The sequence below is a fragment of the Manis pentadactyla genome, chromosome 4 (assembly GCF_030020395.1).
Source record: "Manis pentadactyla isolate mManPen7 chromosome 4, mManPen7.hap1, whole genome shotgun sequence".
Classification (NCBI taxonomy): Eukaryota; Metazoa; Chordata; class Mammalia; order Pholidota; family Manidae; genus Manis; species Manis pentadactyla.
In genome coordinates this window covers 42,142,846-42,161,534 of record NC_080022.1, presented here as the reverse complement: position 1 = coordinate 42,161,534, position 18,689 = coordinate 42,142,846, and the positions used below count along the sequence as shown (strand labels likewise).

General features: G+C 33.6%; 1 protein-coding gene across 11 annotated transcripts in view; it reads left to right on the top strand.

Annotated features, from left to right (window-relative positions):
• TUT4 (terminal uridylyl transferase 4) overlaps positions 1 to 18,689 on the top strand; it is a 162,557-nt gene that overhangs the window by 109,790 nt on the left and 34,078 nt on the right. For all 11 annotated transcript variants that reach the window (XR_008997007.1, XM_036893252.2, XM_036893244.2 and 8 more), the window contains 9 exons: positions 393 to 567; positions 2,215 to 2,912; positions 4,918 to 5,068; positions 9,239 to 9,325; positions 11,283 to 11,386; positions 14,061 to 14,118; positions 14,211 to 14,314; positions 14,612 to 14,701; positions 15,950 to 16,063. Coding sequence is in view for 10 of the 11 variants with exons in the window: in XM_036893252.2 (XP_036749147.1) it covers positions 393 to 567; positions 2,215 to 2,912; positions 4,918 to 5,068; positions 9,239 to 9,325; positions 11,283 to 11,386; positions 14,061 to 14,118; positions 14,211 to 14,314; positions 14,612 to 14,701; positions 15,950 to 16,063 (1,581 nt within the window). In the remaining variant the exon portion in view is untranslated. The remainder of the gene's footprint in view (positions 1 to 392; positions 568 to 2,214; positions 2,913 to 4,917; positions 5,069 to 9,238; positions 9,326 to 11,282; positions 11,387 to 14,060; positions 14,119 to 14,210; positions 14,315 to 14,611; positions 14,702 to 15,949; positions 16,064 to 18,689) is intronic.

Here is an 18,689-nt window from a genome sequence, read left to right as displayed (position 1 = left end):
GTTTGCAAACTTGGCTGCACATGGGAATCACCTAGGGAGCTTTAAAATCTCAATGCCCAGTCTGTAGCCTAGATGAATTAAATCAGAATCGTGGGAAGGGTGTGTATGGGAGACAGAAGTGTTGTGGAACTCAGATATTATTAGTGTATTTTAATGTTCCCACTGTGATTCTAATGCACAGCCAAGGTTGAGAATCACTGGTTTAGTGGAAAGAACAAATTCTAGGAGTCAGTAACAGACTCTGTTCCCCAGCTGTGCCACAAAATACTTTTTGGCAAGTTGCTCTGTTATGCTTCAGTTTTGTAAAGGTGATCTCGAAGGTCTTTTTAAACTGAAAATTCAGTGATTCTATAGTGGTGAAGCTTTAATGAAAAGTATTTTTTCTTTTCCAGTCTCCTTTAACATTGGAAACACCAAATCAGGTATCCCTGGGACAGTTATGGTTAGAGCTGCTAAAATTTTATACACTGGATTTTGCTTTGGAGGAATATGTCATATGTGTACGGATACAAGATGTTTTAACACGAGAAAACAAAAACTGGCCTAAAAGGAGAATAGCCATTGAAGGTGAGATAATGTATTTCATTTGGGGAATATTTTTTTTGTATGCCACTCATTATCTATTACTAATACAATGTTACAAATTTTATCCCTTGGCTTTGTAGCACTATATATGCCACTAGGTTGTCATTGTATTTTATTATAGAGAAATTCTTTATCAAGTCCATGATAGTTTATAGAAATAATATTTATTTAAAACTTCAATCTGTGAGTATGTTGGTTGGAGTTATTAACTTATTTCCATGCTTTCATTATTATTTTTAATTATGTTAAAAAAAAGAAAATGAATAGTTATACAAATAAGATATTTTGAAATTGTCAAAATTTTGCTTAAAATTAAATTAAATCTAGTTTTTCATTGCCTTCTAAAGTTAAAGGCAATGAAAATGTGGCTGGCTAAGCTGAAGAAAAAGTACAGTTGATGTTGACAAACAAGGTTTCACATCATATCCCAAGAACATTAAGATCTTTAGAGATACAGAAATTAATAGAATGACTTCTAAATTCTTAATAAAATATTTAAATTACACAGTGTTTCACTCATTTTTTTGATGATAGGAAATTGAATTTCTGTTGATCATTTTAGTCTGTTGAAGCTACATATTCTTTTGTTCCCTCAGTCTTCTGCTGACCTTCTCTGCTGTGAGTTGGATCCACAAATATTCTCATACACTCAAACATGTACTTACGTCTTGTACTGTTAGTATAGTAAAGAAACAAGCTCTGAAGCCTGCAACCACTGTAATTTCTCTCTTTTTTTTTCCTTTTCTTTTATAAGGGGAAAAAAGGCTAGATATAGTAACAGCAAAAAGTAACAGTTGTCCCAACCTTAACAATCTGAAAAGCCTGGTCTACTAATCCTTTTACTTAATGATCTTCAATAGTGGAGAAAATACTGTCTTTTGGGTGGCACTATTCTTTTTTCCTATGAAATATTTGTATTTAAGGCTTATTAAATCCAAAAACCCATAAACATTTTCAGAAGTCTCTCATATGTTCTTAATAATGAGAATGCAGTTGATGAAGCCTTTTCAGCGTAACCATTTTAGACTGGATCAAAATTTAAATTTTGTTTTAATTTTCACTTTCTTAGGTACCTCTATTTCTTCTTTTCTATTTCTCTTTAATTTTCTGATCTCACTAAAGTTAAATCTTAAAAGCAGTATTTTGTTTAACTTGAAACTTTGATAATTTTAGGCTGTTTTCTATTTGTTTAAATTGCAAGGAGCATATAACTAAAGAATATACAATGACAAGAGGTGAAAATTATTAATGGATTCTGGAGGTCAAAAAATTTCATTCAGTGGTAATATAGGGAGGCATATTGGCATAGCTTTTTCTAGCAATTTCATCATTGAAACTTTGTTAATTACTGAGTTGGCTTCCTCAGCCATCCTTTCATCAGTTACCTTATTAGTATGTATTCTTTTCTCTCTTTTACTTTAGGCTTTTTATTTTATGACACAAAGAAAAAGATGTTGCTGTTGTATTTCCCCTATGTAGTTTGCAGGAACTCTTACTGGGACCTAGGTTAGAAAAACTTTGGGAACATGTACTTTGTTGACAATCTAGTGGTTAAGATGTGTTTATGTAAGCTTGGAAATGTAGTCTGTTAGTAGATACCTAGCTATTGACTGTTTCCTTTTTTACCAGATCCATTTTCAGTCAAGAGGAATGTTGCACGGAGCTTAAACAGCCAGCTTGTTTATGAATATGTTGTGGAGAGATTCAGGGCAGCTTATCGGTATTTTGCCTGTCCTCAGAGGAAGGGTGGAAATAAATCTACAGTGGATTCCATGAAAAAAGAGAAGGGGAAAATAAGCAATAAGAAACCAGTGAAGTCTGACAATATGGCATCCAATTGTTGCAACTTACTTCGGGAAAGTCCAGAAAAAATACATGCAGGAAGAGTTCAACCTGATAAATATGAAAAGGAATGTACATCACAGAGATGTATTACTGAAGGTCACAATTTGTTGGTAAAAGAACTGGATTTGGCTGAACGTAGACAGGAATCTTCATCTCTTTCTACCAGTGAAGGCACTGAATTAGAGCCAAAATCAGTTAACAAACAAGATGACTTATCACCTTCAAAAACTTGTTTTAAAAAGGAGCCCAGCCAGTGTAATTGCACTGATTATAAATCCCCTGACCCAGGTGAATCTGCTGGTACAGACTGCAGGTCAGATTTAGAAAGAAAGTGTTCACATCAGGTTGTGTGCCCTAACACATCTTCTACCTCTTGCAACTGCAAAGCTGCAGAAGATGCTTCTGACCTTAATGATGATGATAGCCACCCTACCCAGGATTTATATTATGTGTTTGATAAGTTTATTTTGACCTCTGGCAAGGTAGGATATAGTTTGTAAACAATCTGTAAGATTTTGTGTTTGTTGTATGATGTTGTAGTTATAGTTTTTTTAGATTCAGAAATGTAAAAGTAGCTTCTATGATGGTAGACTGTTGTTTTAGAATGACATTTTGGTGTATATTTTTCTTTCTTTTTGTATTTTTGCCTATAGTTGCCTTTAAAGAATGTATATTAAAAAATCAAGGAGTTTTAGTGATCTGTTACTAATTAACTTGCTTTACTTTCTCATATATGGAAGGATTAATCAGATATTTTATGAAAATCAGTTTGGCAAAGGCAGCTTATAGTTTAAATTTTGCCTGTTTTTTATACAAATATCTATTTTTTCTTCCACAAAGGAGAATTACAAGGTCTGTAAACTCTAATAGTATTCTGTTTTAAAGTTTTTATTTGGTGTGTCAAGGTAGGGTATGTATAAACTTAATAAGAATACTTGAGTGAAAACTAAGATCAAGAACCAAAAGAATGAGGAATCCAGATTCGGCCTCTGCCATTGAACTTCTCTTTGGATTTTGGCATATCCCTTATAAATTACAGGAGTCTTAACTTTTCTACTTTTGAAGTAGGCTAGTCTAAACTTTAACTTGATAAATTATAGGAAATAAAATATCCCAATGAACAGAAAATAAGCAGTAACAACTTTGTTAATAAAAGAAATTTTTAGCTAAGTCATATTGCATCAAGTACAGTATAAATATTTGAAATATTATCAGCACCCAGGGTGAAAAAATGGTTATATAGATCATGTGTAAACCAAGTAGAATTTTTTTTTAAAACCTTGAAAGTCTTCAAGCTTTATTGTTTCCTCAAAAATTACTGACAAGACTTAAAATTCTTGACCTATATTTTAAGCTGTGTTCTTCATTCTTTCTTAAGGACACATCTGTCATATTTTGTTTAGGTTGCAGTATTTAGGGCAAGTGAACTATTTAAAGGATGAAATAAGTGGCAGATTTTTAGAAAAGCCCCTTATTATATAACTGCAGTTTGCATTTCTTGTACTTTAGACTTTTTTCCCCTGAAAGCTAACTTAGGATAACTATTTAAACTTTTTCTAATTACCTGTACTATTTTTCTAGAATTGCTTGTAAATGTCACTTTAAAAAAAAGAGACCTTTGTAAGATGATAGAAACTCCTACGGTACTGTTAGCTCACCCATAACACAGCATTCCCATAAATAGAGGCTTCTGTATATAGTTTGCATCAGAGTTCAGCTAGGTAAATGTTCAGGCCAACCCTGGAGGAAGAATGTAACTCTAGGATCTAAGCATTTTACCATAAAGAAAAGAGTAGTGCTCTTCCTTAGCAATGTATTTTTTTCCAACTAGTTGGGATAAAGGTCTGTTTTAGCTGTCTGGTAGTCCATTAGAATACATTTAAAATGGTGGTATAGGGCTTGAAGTTAAGTTTGTAGCTATTGCATAAGAGTTTCTCCTTGTATGAAGCTAATTTAGTTTGAGAGTTCAGCCCTAGAGTTTAGTTTATTGAGTACCATGCTAATGTAATAAATTGAACCAACTAGTCAGCGAGGGTTCTGTAAATGGTTGATTCTAAAGATAGAAAATGTTTGGAGTGAAATGAAAGATGCCTTTTGAAATTTTCTTAAAATTTACTTCATTAAAGATCTTAGTGGATTAAAATGTAATGTATGTATTTCATCTTGGGAGCTGATCAGACAGTTTGAATTAATTTATACCTTTTGCATCTCCTGATATTTCCTGTATCTTACATCTTCAGGTAGATCTAATCCTTAATAATACTGTCTTAGTGGGGAAAAAAGTAAAAAAACAATGGTTGGCTCAAAAGACATTTCTATTAACTTTCTAGTTCTATTAACATATTTTAATTTTTTTAACATCCTGAAAAGCCCAGGTTATCAGAACTGAGGTATATAAAAGATTCTTTTGGGACTTATTTTCTAAGTGATGATGAAGTCCCTCAATAGTTCATTAGATTATTAGATTGTTTTTTTACCTTTGTATAGCCACCAACAATAGTATGCAGCATCTGCAAAAAGGATGGCCATTCAAAAAATGATTGCCCAGAAGATTTCAGGAAAATTGATCTGAAACCTTTACCACCAATGACAAATCGATTTCGGGAAATACTTGATTTAGTATGTAAAAGATGTTTCGGTAAGTCTTTTATTACTAGAACTACTGAGACTAGATGTTTTTCATAGATTTGGAATATTTGTAACTATTACTTAAAATGTTATTTGAAAATATTTTGCTTATATTTTGTTTTGTTAGAGGTTTTTGAATAGTTTGGAGACCCAACCACAGATACTAACTAAATGCCTGCTTTCTGCAGGGCATTGTGAAAATGCCAAGGGAAATAGAGTCTGTATATGTTGCTTTTGAGGAGCTTACACTCTAGATCTGTGCTGTTGGATATGGTAACCATTAGCCATATGTGGCTATTTAAGTTTAAATAAATTTGAATTAAATAGAATTAAAAATTAAGTTCCTTATTTATAGTACCACATCTCAAGTACATGTATGTGGCTAGTGTCTGATGCATTGTATAATCTAGATAGAGAACATTTCCGTCTTTGCAGTGCTCTTGCATAGCACTGCTGTATGTGGATATGTAAGATGTGCATGAAAATTACTGTAAGTGGAAGAGGAATGTATTACATTGTATAAGTAGTAAAAATGCAGTACAAACACAATTTTAATGGGGGGGAGGGAATCAGAGGAATTGGAAATAATGATGTGGCACTTTGAAATAGATGAACTTTGAACTACATTTTCGGAGATGGGAGATTATGTATTAAAAGCATAAGGTATATAATTTTGGGGAGAATAATTGCCTTAGATTTGGTTAAGGGAGATGAGGCTTTAAAGCTGTTTTGGGGAAAGTCTTATGTACCTTTATTCAATAAACATGGTATAGCTGTGATAAGTCTTCATTTAGCAGACATTTTTTAAATTACTTGCTGTGTCTTGGGTAAGATAAAATTTCTGATGTTATAACATTGGTGGCCGATGGTAATCCCTTCCTCCTACTCTTCTTTATCCCCATTGCCTGCCAGGCAACCTCTTGTCTGCTCACCGTAGATTAGTTTACATTTCCTAGAGTTCTATATAAATAAAATCGCATAGAATGTACTCTTATTTTGAGGGGTGGGTGACTGTCTTCTTTCACTTGGCATGATTATTTTGTGGTTAATCCATGTTGGGTCTATCAGTCGTTCATTCCCTTCTTTACTGAGTTGTATTGCATTGTATGGGTGTGCCACACTTTACCATTAACCTGTTGAAAAATATTTAGCTTGTTTCTAAATTTTAGTTAGTACAAATAAATGTGCCTATTCATATATGCATTTGGGTATGGACATATGCATCAATTTCTCTTGGAAAAATAACTAGTTCAATGACTAGATCATGATTTTTTTTTTTAAACAGCCTAATTAAGATAAAATTCACCTCATTTTTTTTACATACTCAGTCATTTATCTTGGTGTGGACTCAGGGATACTTTATACTTTGGGTTATAATCTAATAATACTTTATTGCTCAAATTTTTCCTTATTTGGCTATTGGGATCTCTTTAACTTTGTTCCTTTGCCCCTTTGATGTACTCCCATCAGTGTGAGGGGGTTTTTGTTTGTTCATTTTTTTTTTAAGCACTCACTTGCTTTATGGTACTACAAGATGCTTCAGTCTCATCATGTATTTTTCCTGCCCAGCCTTAAAATAGACATTTCTCTAAAAGCCTTGGTCCTTTTTATTGGAGAATAGAAACCAAGACCTGGATGCTTGGGTGCTTATTGATACTGGGTGTTGTTGATTCTAGGCCCTCTCTGAGGAAGAAAATTTGTGTGTGTATACTAACATACATTGTGTGTGTGTGTGTGTGTGTGTGTATGTGTAGTTATATATATTACATGCATATATATGTATGTAATATACATGCATGTGTATATATATATATATATAACTACACATACACATCTATATTTCTATATGTGATCATCTTGTCTGTATTAAGCTAAACATAACTTTGTACTGTTATCTTCAACTATAATACATTACCACATTTAAGCCTCTTCTTCCTACTTATCTATAAATTTCCCATTTCAGTGAGAAATCTGATGACTTCTGCTTTCTGCTACCCATTTATTTAATTGTTCCATCTAAGTACACATGTATAGCATTATCAGAAGTGTTATCCTGTATCCCTATGGGAAACAATTTTATCAATTAGAGTACAGTACTTCTGTGCAGTTCCTTTTGCCCTTAGTTTTATGAGACACCGCTCATTTTCAAAATTACTTAGGTTAGCATCTTTTCTCCCTCTTCTTGATGTAAATTGTTTTATATATTAATAATACAGGGATACTTTGTTGTGTTGTGCTTTGCTTTATTGCCCTTCACAGATACTGCATTTTTTACAAATTGGTTTGTAGCAACCCTGTGTCAAGCAAGTCTGTCAGTGCCATTTTCTAACAGCATTTGGAATGTCTCTGAGTTTTATTTTGGTAATTTTTGGCAGTATTTCAGACTTTTCATTGTTATATTTATTCTGTGATCAGTGATCTTTGATGTTACTATTGTAATTGTTTTGGGGCTCCACAAAGCATGCCCATTTAAGATGGCAAACTGAATAAATGTGTGCTGACTCCTCCACCAATGGGCTGGTCCCCTGTCTCTCACCCTCTTTTCAGGGCTCCCTATTCCCTGAGACACAAAAATACTGAAATTAAGCCAATTAATAACCCTACAATGGCCTATAAGTATTCAAGTGAAAGGAAGAGTTGAACGTTTCTCACTTTAAATCAAAAGCTAGACATGATTAAGTTTAGTGAGGAAGGCATGTTGAAAGCTGAGATAGGCTGAAAGCTTGACCTCTTTTACCCAACAGTTAGCCAAGTTGTAAATGCAAGGGAAAAATTCATGAGGGAAATTTAAAGACATACATGAATGAATGAATGAATGAATGAACGAACGAACGAACGAATGAACGAATGAACAACGAACGATTAGACAAACGAACGAATGAACGAATGAATGAACACATGAATGGTAACAAGGTAAAATAACCTTATTGCCAATAGGAGAAAGTTATGGGTAGAAGATCAAACCAGCCACATCATTCCCTTAAGCCAGTCTAATCCAGAGCAAGGCCCTAACTCTCTTTAATTCTATGAAGGCTGAGAGAGGTGAGAAAGCTACAGAAAAGTTTGCAGCTAGTAGGTTGGTTTATGAGATTTAAGGAAAGAAACATCAAAGTTCAAGGTGAAGCAGCAAGTTTTGATGTAGAAGCTGCAACAAGTTATCCAGAAGATCTAAGATAATTAATGAAGGTAGCTACACTAATCAACAGAGTTTCAGTATAGATGAAATAGCCTTGTATTGGAAGAAGATGCCATATAGGATTTTCACAGCTAGAGAGAGAAGTCAATGCTTGGATGCAAAGCTTCAAAGGACAAGGCTCACTTTCTTGTTAGGGGCTAATAAAGCTGGTGACTTGAAATTGAAGCCAGTGCTCATTTATTTACCATTCCAAAAATCCTAGGTCCTTTCAGAATTATGCTAAATCTACTCTACCTGTGCTCTATAAATGGAACAACAAAGCCTGGATGACAGCACATCTGTTTACAACATGGTTTACTGAGTATTGTAAGCCCACTCTTAGAGACCTACTGCTCAGAAAAGAAAGATTCCTTTCAAAATATTACTGCTCATTGACAGTATACCTGGTCACCCAAGAGCTCTGATGGAGATTTTCAGTAAGATTAAGTAATGTGTGGTCTTATTTGGAAAAATAAGATGTGTATAAATGAAATAATTAGAAAACTGAAAGGACAGTATAAACTAAACCAGCAAGAGGTTTGGAAAACTAAGGAAATTCAGTTAAGAATTGGTCATTGAAAGAATGTTATTGGGCAGAGCAGCTTACAAGGAAGATAAAAATCTTGATAATTTGAGGGAACTGTTAGATGTGATTGGGTCAGGTGCCTAGCATAACAATATGTGTATAGCTATAATATAACTATAGTGTAACTATAGGGAGAGAGTAGAATGTCTAAAGAAAAGAATATTAAATAATTTGAGAGGTGTAAATATATTTTGTAGGTATTTCATAGGGAAAATAATCATGTGAAATGTACACAGATCTACAAAGATTAGTTTTTTGCAGTCGCTCTGCCCCTTCCTTCCTCAGTAATATTTATGGTGTTAGAGTTAGAGAAATAAAAAATGAGGAGGAAATTTTAAGTTTTTAGGGTAAGAAATTGAAGACATTTTCAGATTCCATTTTCCTTACTTTTCTTTTTCCTTTTTCTTTTTTCAACTTAGATGAATTATCACCACCATTCTCTGAACAACACAACAGGGAGCAAATTTTAATTGGCTTGGAAAAGTTTATTCAAAAAGAATATGATGGTATGTCATATATTAAAAATTGATTGCTTTTGTTATAGTCACCTAGTTTGGGTTTCATTCACTTATTTTAAAAGTGTTTATTAGGTAATAATCTAGGTGCTGGGGATTCCATGCTAATAAAGAGGTGAAACCTGTTTCCATGAAGCTTATATTAAAGGGGAGACACATAGTTAACTAACAAATAAGAATATAATGTACTATCAGGAAATAATTAATGCTGTTAAAGTGCAAGAGTTAATAGGATAGTTATGGAATATTACTGTAGTCTGATAAGGTGACATTTGAACAGAGCCATGAATAATATGAAGGAGCAAGTTAGATGAATATCCAAGGAGAGAACATTCTAGAGAGAAGAGTAGCAAGCACAAATACCTCAAGATTAGATTATATTTGACATGTTTGAAGGCTAGCCAGGAAGTCAGTGTGGCTCGAGTGGAGTGTGTGAGGTAGACTAATAAAAAGATAAGGTCAGAGAGGTAGTCTAGAGATTAGATTATTAGGGTCTTATGGATGTTACTAGAACGATTTTGAATTTTATTTTGAGTGACTAATGAGAAGCTTCTGGAGGGTTTTGATATTTAAGTGACGAGATCTGAAAGAATAGAATATATTTTCATAAGAATGGAAGCAAGCAGAACATTTAGGAGGATGTTGCATAAGTTCAGATGATTTTGTAATGGTGATTTGGAAGAGTAGATGAGAAGTGGCCATATTTAGGATATGTTTTGAATGTAGAGCCAGTGTTAGATGTGAGAAATAGAAAGGAGTCAAGGATGGATATGTTTTGAATGTAGAGCCAGTGTTAGATGTGAGAAAGAGAAAGGAGTCAAGGATGGATATGTTTTGAATGTAGAGCCAGTGTTAGATGTGAGAAAGAGAAAGGAGTCAAGGATGGTTTTGAGGTTTGTACCTCAATAGTTGGGTGGTGCTAATATTGAACTGAGATGGCAAAAAATAGCAGAAGGAACAGGATTTAGGCATGGGGGTGAAGAATCAAGAGTCAAATGTTTTAGAAAAGGGTAAAGAGTGGATTTGTAATGTAAATGAGTTTTGTACTTTTAGAAAACAATCTGTTACACGTTAAAGTCTTCCATTTTTTTATTTGATGTTGTATAAAATACTGACAAATCTAAGTCCTTATTGTATTAAGTTTGAGCACACTTTATTTGCTGATGAACATGGCATCTTTTATGTCTTTCAGTTGTCATTGAAATTTCATGTGGGATATTAGAAGTGAATTGGGAGATTAAGTTTTGAAAATACAGAATTTGTTATCTAAATATGTAGTCTATTAGAATTAAAAGGGAGAAAAGCCAATCCTATTAGCCACAGCTTGTCTGAAGTGGCACCTGTCATTGAATGGCTTTAAGAATGATAATTTATATCAAGAGAATTAATCACTCACTCTGTAGGAGAATTATTTCTATGTGCTATCTGCAACACTACTTGAATTGTGCCTTGAAAAAAAACTAGTTTATTCCAAAAAGTAAATCTCTAAATACTCATCTTAGCTATTGGTAGTGATGTTGAGAATTAATAAAAGTTGATGAATTATTTATGAGAAGGTTAAGTTGGTGACTTTGGATGTGGAAGTTATTCTTGAGATAAGAACCTACATATATTTCTGATTTGGGCAAATGGGTGGATGATAATACTATTTGCTGAGTATAGGAATAATAGATTTCAGATGAAGTTGATGGTTTAGTTTTTACTTGATGAATTTATGATGTCTGTGGGAAAATGGAAAAAGCAGTTAGATACATGAGTATGGGAACTTGGACCAAAGATCTGGGCTTTAGATGAGTGTTTTAAAATTTCTCAGTGTATTTGCCAATGATAGGTAATTTAAGCTGTAGAAGTAGACAGGATCATCTTATGTTAGTTCATTAGGAGATAATAGAAGACTCTTCTTTCCTGCTAATTATAAAGCTTTTGACTTTTGTTTTACTGTGCTTAGAAAAGGCAAGATTGTGCTTATTTGGCTCTTCTAAGAATGGATTTGGATTTCGTGATAGTGATCTGGATATTTGTATGACCCTGGAAGGCCATGAAAATGCCGAGGTAAGAGTTATATTTGGAAAGGGATGTGGAAGTTTATTTCTTTCAATGATGAATCTATTTTTAATTTTGTATATAGTGTTGATAAAAATATATGGTGTCACTCTTTGTATAAATCTATTAGCAGTGTTTGAAATGTAAAAGTATTAACATTATCATTTTAGAAGACATTCAAATATTAAATAAGTTTACTGTTTCAGTAGCTTTTAATGGAAAAACTATGTCACTGAGAGTTACAGTGCTCTAATGAATTTTTGGAAAAAGTTTATACCATAGAGTTGGATTTTTTTTTTTTTTTTTCATTAGAACCAAGGAGAAGCTGATGATTCAGTTTGGTAGCATTGATCTCACTCTTTCTTTCATAGCTCTTCTTTTAGGCGATGTCTTTGTAACACTAAAGGTGGAAAGTAAAAGTGGACATCTCATTTATAAATGCGTTGTGTTGTGCCAGTTAATTGTAATATTTGGATACTCAGAACACACTTTTTTCTATATTAGCAATGTTATAAATGACATGTTCTAGGATAACTTTTAGAAACTCATTTTGGGTGGGGAGGAGAACTAACACTTATTGAGTCCCCAGATTTCACTATTACATACATTATCTCATTTTCACTCTTAAAACCACTTTTGAGGTAGATAATTTCCCCCATTTTACAGATGAGGAAGCTGAGGCTTTGAGAGATAAACTGACTTGCCCAAGTTCACACAGCTAGTAAATGTTGGAGCCGGGATTCGTACCCAGGTCTGTCTGACTCCAGAGTTCATGCTCTTTCTCATTGCTTCCCTATAATTTATTTAATCCATAATGTAGCTGAAATATAGTACTAATAGTACTGTAGAACCTAACCACTACTTTGTGAAATTGAAAACTTTCTGAGTTCTGCCATGAAATGTCAGGAGCAGACCTTCCCCCAGAGCAGTCTCAGCAGTGAGAGTGGGTACTTAGACTTTCCTTCTTTGTGCACAGTCCTCAGCAGTGGGATGAGATTGTCCAAGTTCCAGTAAAGAAAGGGACTGATTGGACAAGGAGAAATGTCTCAGGCCTTCCTAGCAGCAACTAGAAAGGGGGGGATACCTGTGGTTGCTCATTCCTTTACCAGCATAGCTGTTGATAATTACATTTCAAAATCAGGGACTGCTTGCAAGATTGGGGTGAGGCCAAGCTTCTGGCATCTGTAGTGGTGTCAGCATAACCTCTGTTGTATCATGAAAAGGATTCAGCAGTGTAATATACCTGTGTGTTTCTGAAATAGTTTCATCAAAAGGTGTTTTTAAAATTTTGGAACCGAATTAAAGATGGAAGTGATGCTTGGTAGATCCTTATTTCTGGCCTTGAGAAATCCTTAATTCTGGTATTAATTAACATCCTGTTCTATAAAGAAGCTGAAAAGTTATAAATATCTTCTCCTTAACTAACTTCTATTTAGTCCTCTACTTGGAATAGGCTGCTCCTTTCCATTTTGAAGAGCAACAGTGGAGGGAATAGGAAGTGATTTTTACCTAGGGAGGAGGTTAGAGTTTTAGATATCTTCTATGTAAAATTTATTAAGTAGGCTTCTGATCATCAAGGGTGTGTATATTATATTTAATCTATGTTATTCACACTGGGAAGTTGAAACAAAAAAAAGACATAAATTATTTTCTTCCAGATGAGCCATAATTGAAACTTACGATTTAGCATACACTGTATCCTTTCATAATAAAGAGAAATTCTCTCTTTATTATATGTCAGTTAGTATCTAAAGATTCTTTTGAAACCCCCAGGTTAAGTTAAAATGGCTACTGCTCTTTTGTAGCTAAAAAGAGCATGTTTGGGATGTGCATTAGTGATTTTGGTAGTAAGTGTGGGCAATGATGTATATACCCTTCAATTTAATCCGTTAATTTATAATGCCATTATCTTCCCTGTTCCTCATATTATGGTTATTGTTACCGTATCAACTCTGCTGTCTCTGGTTTTTAAAAAACCAGGATGTTTAAATTTGCTGAGGTAAGAATTTCCTTGAAGGAAGTAAGTGCTGGTAATAAAAAGGTTATTTTTTCTTTTCCTGATCTACATAATAATAGCTCACAGACTTAAAGTGCTTATTTTGTGCTAAGCATGCTGCTGGATGCTTTACATACATATGTTATGTAATCTTTCCAGCTACTCTGTATACAGAGTAGGGGTTTATGATTATCTTAATTATATTATAGAACAGCAGTGTGAGGCTCAGAGGGGTTAAAGATCTGGTCAAAGTCACACAGCTAGTCAGTACTTAGTTGAAGATTTGAATCCCGGTTTGTTTAAATTCAGAGCCTATGTTCTTAATCAATATACTGTTTTGTCTTCACCAAACCCATCTCTAGTTGTTTATTCACATATTAAAAACATTAATTTCCTGTCTTTGTGCTTCTCAGACTTTAATGTGGATGTGAATTACCTGGGGATCTTGTTAATGCAGAGTACGATTTCAGTAGACTTGGGGTGGGGCCTGAGATTCTGCATTTTTGTTTAATTTTCAGATGGTGCTGATGCTGCAGGTTAACAGACCACATATGAGTAGCAAGGTTATATAGAGCTTACGACTGGAGATTTTAATTGCTAGTATTAAATGCTTAAAGTAGAATTTGGCCAAGACCAAGTTGAGCTAACTTTAATTTATTATTTATTTCTTTTGTTTTTCTCTTTTAGAAATTAAATTGTAAAGAAATAATAGAAAATTTGGCGAAAATTCTTAAGAGACATCCAGGTATGAATTTTAAATTACAGCTTTAAAACAAAAGAAAATACATTTCAGCTTTATGAAAATTACTTAACCTAGTGAATTTTTTCTTAAATCAGGTTTAAGAAACATTTTGCCTATAACTACTGCCAAAGTGCCTATTGTAAAATTTGAACACAGACGAAGTGGTTTAGAAGGTGATATCAGTTTATATAACACATTGGTAAGTTTCTCTTTCTGTATAGACACAGGTATGTTTATACTTGTTATTTAAAAAGTTTATAGAGCACTTACTATGTATTCATGTTCAAAACTTTCAAATGTGAGCAAAATAAGTCAAAAACATTTTATCAATCATCTTGATATTTCCTTCAGATTGAAAATTAGTTTTTGTTTGACTCACAAGTATTTTAAGTTTTACATTCATATACTATTTGAAGTGTATTATATTTTTTTATCTGATTTGTAAGTTCAATTTTAATACATTTTAAATGCTTTCAAGTATGTAATTATTTTTCAGGCTCAACATAACACAAGAATGCTAGCTACTTATGCAGCTATTGATCCCAGAGTGCAATACTTGGGATATACTATGAAAGTGTTTGCCAAGGTATGTATGAAAAAGTTAATGGTGTGCTTTGTTACAATAACTAATGATAGTTAAAGTGAAACATACTGATGTCAGACTTGTGAAAAACATTTTCTCAGTTTTGTTTACCTGAACTTTTAAAAATAAACATTCAGTATCAAATGGTTTAAATTTATACCTATTAGAGTAGGGTGATTCTTAGTTTTTCTCTTGTGTTTTCCATGTGCAATACTAGTCAATTTCTCAGTAATAATATTTCTCAATGCAGTAATGATTTCTAGCCTCAGATATGGGAGTTGCATACCATCCTAGTTAAGAATCTCTGGGTTAGGAAATCTGGTATTCGGGTGTAATGATAAATTTTTCTGGCCAAGAAAATAAACAATACCAATAAAATGTTAGGTCTGCCTATTATAAACTTACAATACTGAATTCTGTTCTCTTGTTTTTTTGCTAAGTGTGTAAACTCCATGAGGTGGAGACCTCTGCATCCCTAGTTCAATGTATGCCTGCTTTATGTTGTAGCTGCTCAGTACAGTGAATAGTTCATTTTGTGAATGTGTTAGTGGAAGGGTTTTAGTAGGGGATTCACTCAGTCACATTTTCATTTCATAAAGGCCACACTTCCAACATGGAGAGAGATGTATTTGTTCAGATACTCCTTTCCATGTCTTTGTGGATGGAGTTCATCTTAGAAAAGAAAGGCATCTAGCTCCATATTGGATACAGTACTTTTCTAGATGCACCTCATGAAATAACTCCCAGCATGGTGGTTCCATACCCCCATGGAGTGTTGGCAATAGATACTGGAAATTATTTCCTATTAGTATCTAAGAGCTTCCTTGTTCTTTTCAATGGCTATGTACTATTCTGTTGTGTGGCTAGTCATCAAGTTTTTAAACTTGTGCTGTATCAGTGAGCCTTAAATTGTTTATGACTTTTTTCTATTAAAACAGTGCTGCAGTAAAAAAAAAACTTAATTCAGTCATTTCACGTATTTTTTGGTATATTTGCAGGATAAATTCTTAGAATTGCTAGGTTAAAAGAAACGTGCTTTTGTAATTTTGACATTGTCAAATTGTTTCATGGATTTTATGCTAATTTATGCTGTCATCTGTAATATATAAGAGTGCCTGTTTACCTATACCCTGTATTATAGTTTGTTGTGTGCCAGTTTAATGGATTTTAAAAAATGATGTCTGAAAGTAGTCAGTACTTCTGCATGGAATAAGATTCTGAAGTTTGTTTTCAATTATGTTGTTTCTTTAGCGATGTGACATTGGAGATGCTTCCAGGGGAAGTTTGTCTTCATATGCTTATATCCTTATGGTGCTGTACTTTCTGCAGCAGAGAAAACCACCTGTTATCCCAGTTCTACAAGAGGTAGGTATATAAGAAAACTGTAAAGGAGTTTTTTGTGAAAACTGAACACGATAGATCTTGCTCAGTTTATAACATCATGATGGATTTTTCCATCATGGATGTCCTGAGTTTTCTTCTTCCATTAATTCTATAATAAAGCAATGAATCTCTTGAAAATTTATTATGGGAGAATATAGACTTACAAAAGAATATTAGATGAGCAGAGCTACTGAATATCTTTTATAACATTTTTTATATTTCACAGTCTTAGAGTATTATAGGTGATTATAATATTCTTGTAGCCATCCATGAACTCTTGTTCTCTTAGATACAAACACATGTTTCTTCTTTTCAGACTATTCTCCCTTCTGCCTGACAATGAAGTTTGATTTATGTATGTGTATACTTTGGTCAACTTTGTGAATTTTGATTGAGAGAAAACCCAAGAAAATTCTTCCTCTTCTCTGTAAAGTCAGTTTTTTGCATTTAAGCACAAGAATGTACATAAAAAGGAACAGATTATACTCATATTCACTCAGATTTGGTGACTCATAGGTTCACTTTTTGTAGCCAATTTATACTGTGTAAAAACAGGTACAAAGGAGTTCTTAATCATCCGTTTCTCCTCATTCTTGGCACAGTGGATTTGCAAGTTATAATTAGGATCTGGTTCTAATTTCTTAGAAAGACGGTTATTTTGAAGTAGGAGAGAAGCATCAGAATTGATTAGAAAGTCACATTCTGATTTCACATGAACTTTGATAGTCATGGCAATGAAGAAAATCACAAAATAGCAAGCCATATGATAGTGGGTGTCAGATGGCCTTAGTTAAGTTTTAAAAAGTTTTAATGAATGCTGTATTGTTTTAGCAGCATCTTCCCTCTTTAAACAAATACTGGAAGAGAAATTAAAACTTTAAATATCCTTTCCTAGCAGAAAATGTTAAGTTACTGAATCTATGTTGATTGATGTATTTTTAAATAACATTGTTTATTATGGGATATTTAAAAATTAGCATGAATTAATTAGGCCTTTCAAGGCCAGGATCATTCTCTGTTGTTTTAGTCTAATTATTGTTAGGCTTTAAATTTGGGGATCTTTTTTTTTTTTTTTTAATAATTATTTTTTATTGAAGGGTAGTTGATGCACAGTATTACATTACATTAGTTTCAAGTACACTGTGTACAACACAGTGGTAAAACATTTATATACATAATTCTAGGTTCCAGCTATCACCCTACCAAGCTGTTACAATATATTGACTATATTCCTTAGGCTATACATTACATCCCGGTTACTTATTTATTTTACCATTGGAAGTCTGTCCTTTTTTTTTTTTTTTTTTTTGAGGGCATCTCTCATATTTATTGATCAAATGGTTGTTAACAACAATAAAATTCTGTATAGGGGAGTCAATGCTCAATGCACAATCATTAATCCACCCCAAGCCTAATTTTCATCAGTCTCCAATCTTCTGAGGCATAACAAACAAGTTCTTACATGGAGAACGAATTCTTACATAATGAATAAGTTACATAGTGAACAGTACAAGGGCAGTCATCACAGAAACTTTCGGTTTTGCTCATGCATTATGAACTATAAACAGTCAGTTCAAATATGAATACTCATTTGGTTTTTATACTTGATTTATATGTGGATACCACATATCTCTCTTTATTATTATTATTTTTAATAAAATGCTGAAGTGGTAGGTAGATACAAGATAAAGGTAGAAAACATAGTTTAGTGTTGTAAGAGAGCAAATGTAGATGATCAGGTGTGTGCCTGTAGACTATGTGTTAATCCAAGCTAGACGAGGGCAATAAAACATCCACGTATGCAGAAGATTTCTCTCAGAACGGGGGGGTGAGGTTCTAAGCCTCACCTCTGTTGATCCCCAATTTCTCACCTGATGGCCCCCCTGCGACTGTGCCTGTCTTAGGTTGTTCCTCCCTTGAGGAATCTTACCCGTCTCTGGCTAACCAGTCATCTTCCGGGGCCATACAGGGAAATGTGAAGTTGGTAAGTGAGAGGGAAGCCTTATTGTTTGAAAAGGTTAGCTTTTTAATTCTTTGCATATTTATGCCCTGTGGCTTCTATGCCCAGCATTTGTCTTGAGGTATCTTTACCACTTGGAAGAATTATGATAGTCGGTAAATTTGATATGAGGCACGAATTCTATTTAAGGGTTGTAATTAGGAAGGAAGAAGAAAAGCTATAGAAGTAGCAGGCGGAAGAAAACATGGGAAGATTGATTATTTCTTTGACATATCTTCTTGTAGAGTAACTTCAGCATGTATAGGTTTTAAGCTACTACTTAAATTGCGCACACACATTAACATAATAGGAGTATAGTTACATAACCAAAGCATATCTGTAATTACCAGCCATCTCCAGTGAAACCAAGAAAACCAGTTAGGCACCTTAGGCATTTGTGAAAACTTATCTATGATATGGTGGATATTGTCCAACTGAACTTGAACAGTCTGAGAGAAATCAGACAAATTAAAACAACCCATTCCTGGGGACTGTTCACATGCCATATGTTCTTTTAACAGTAAATAGTCTGTAGTTGTAAGACTTTGGAGTGCTACAATTTGCACTTCTCCAAATTCTTGGTTGAGTTCCAACAGTATAGATCCAGTC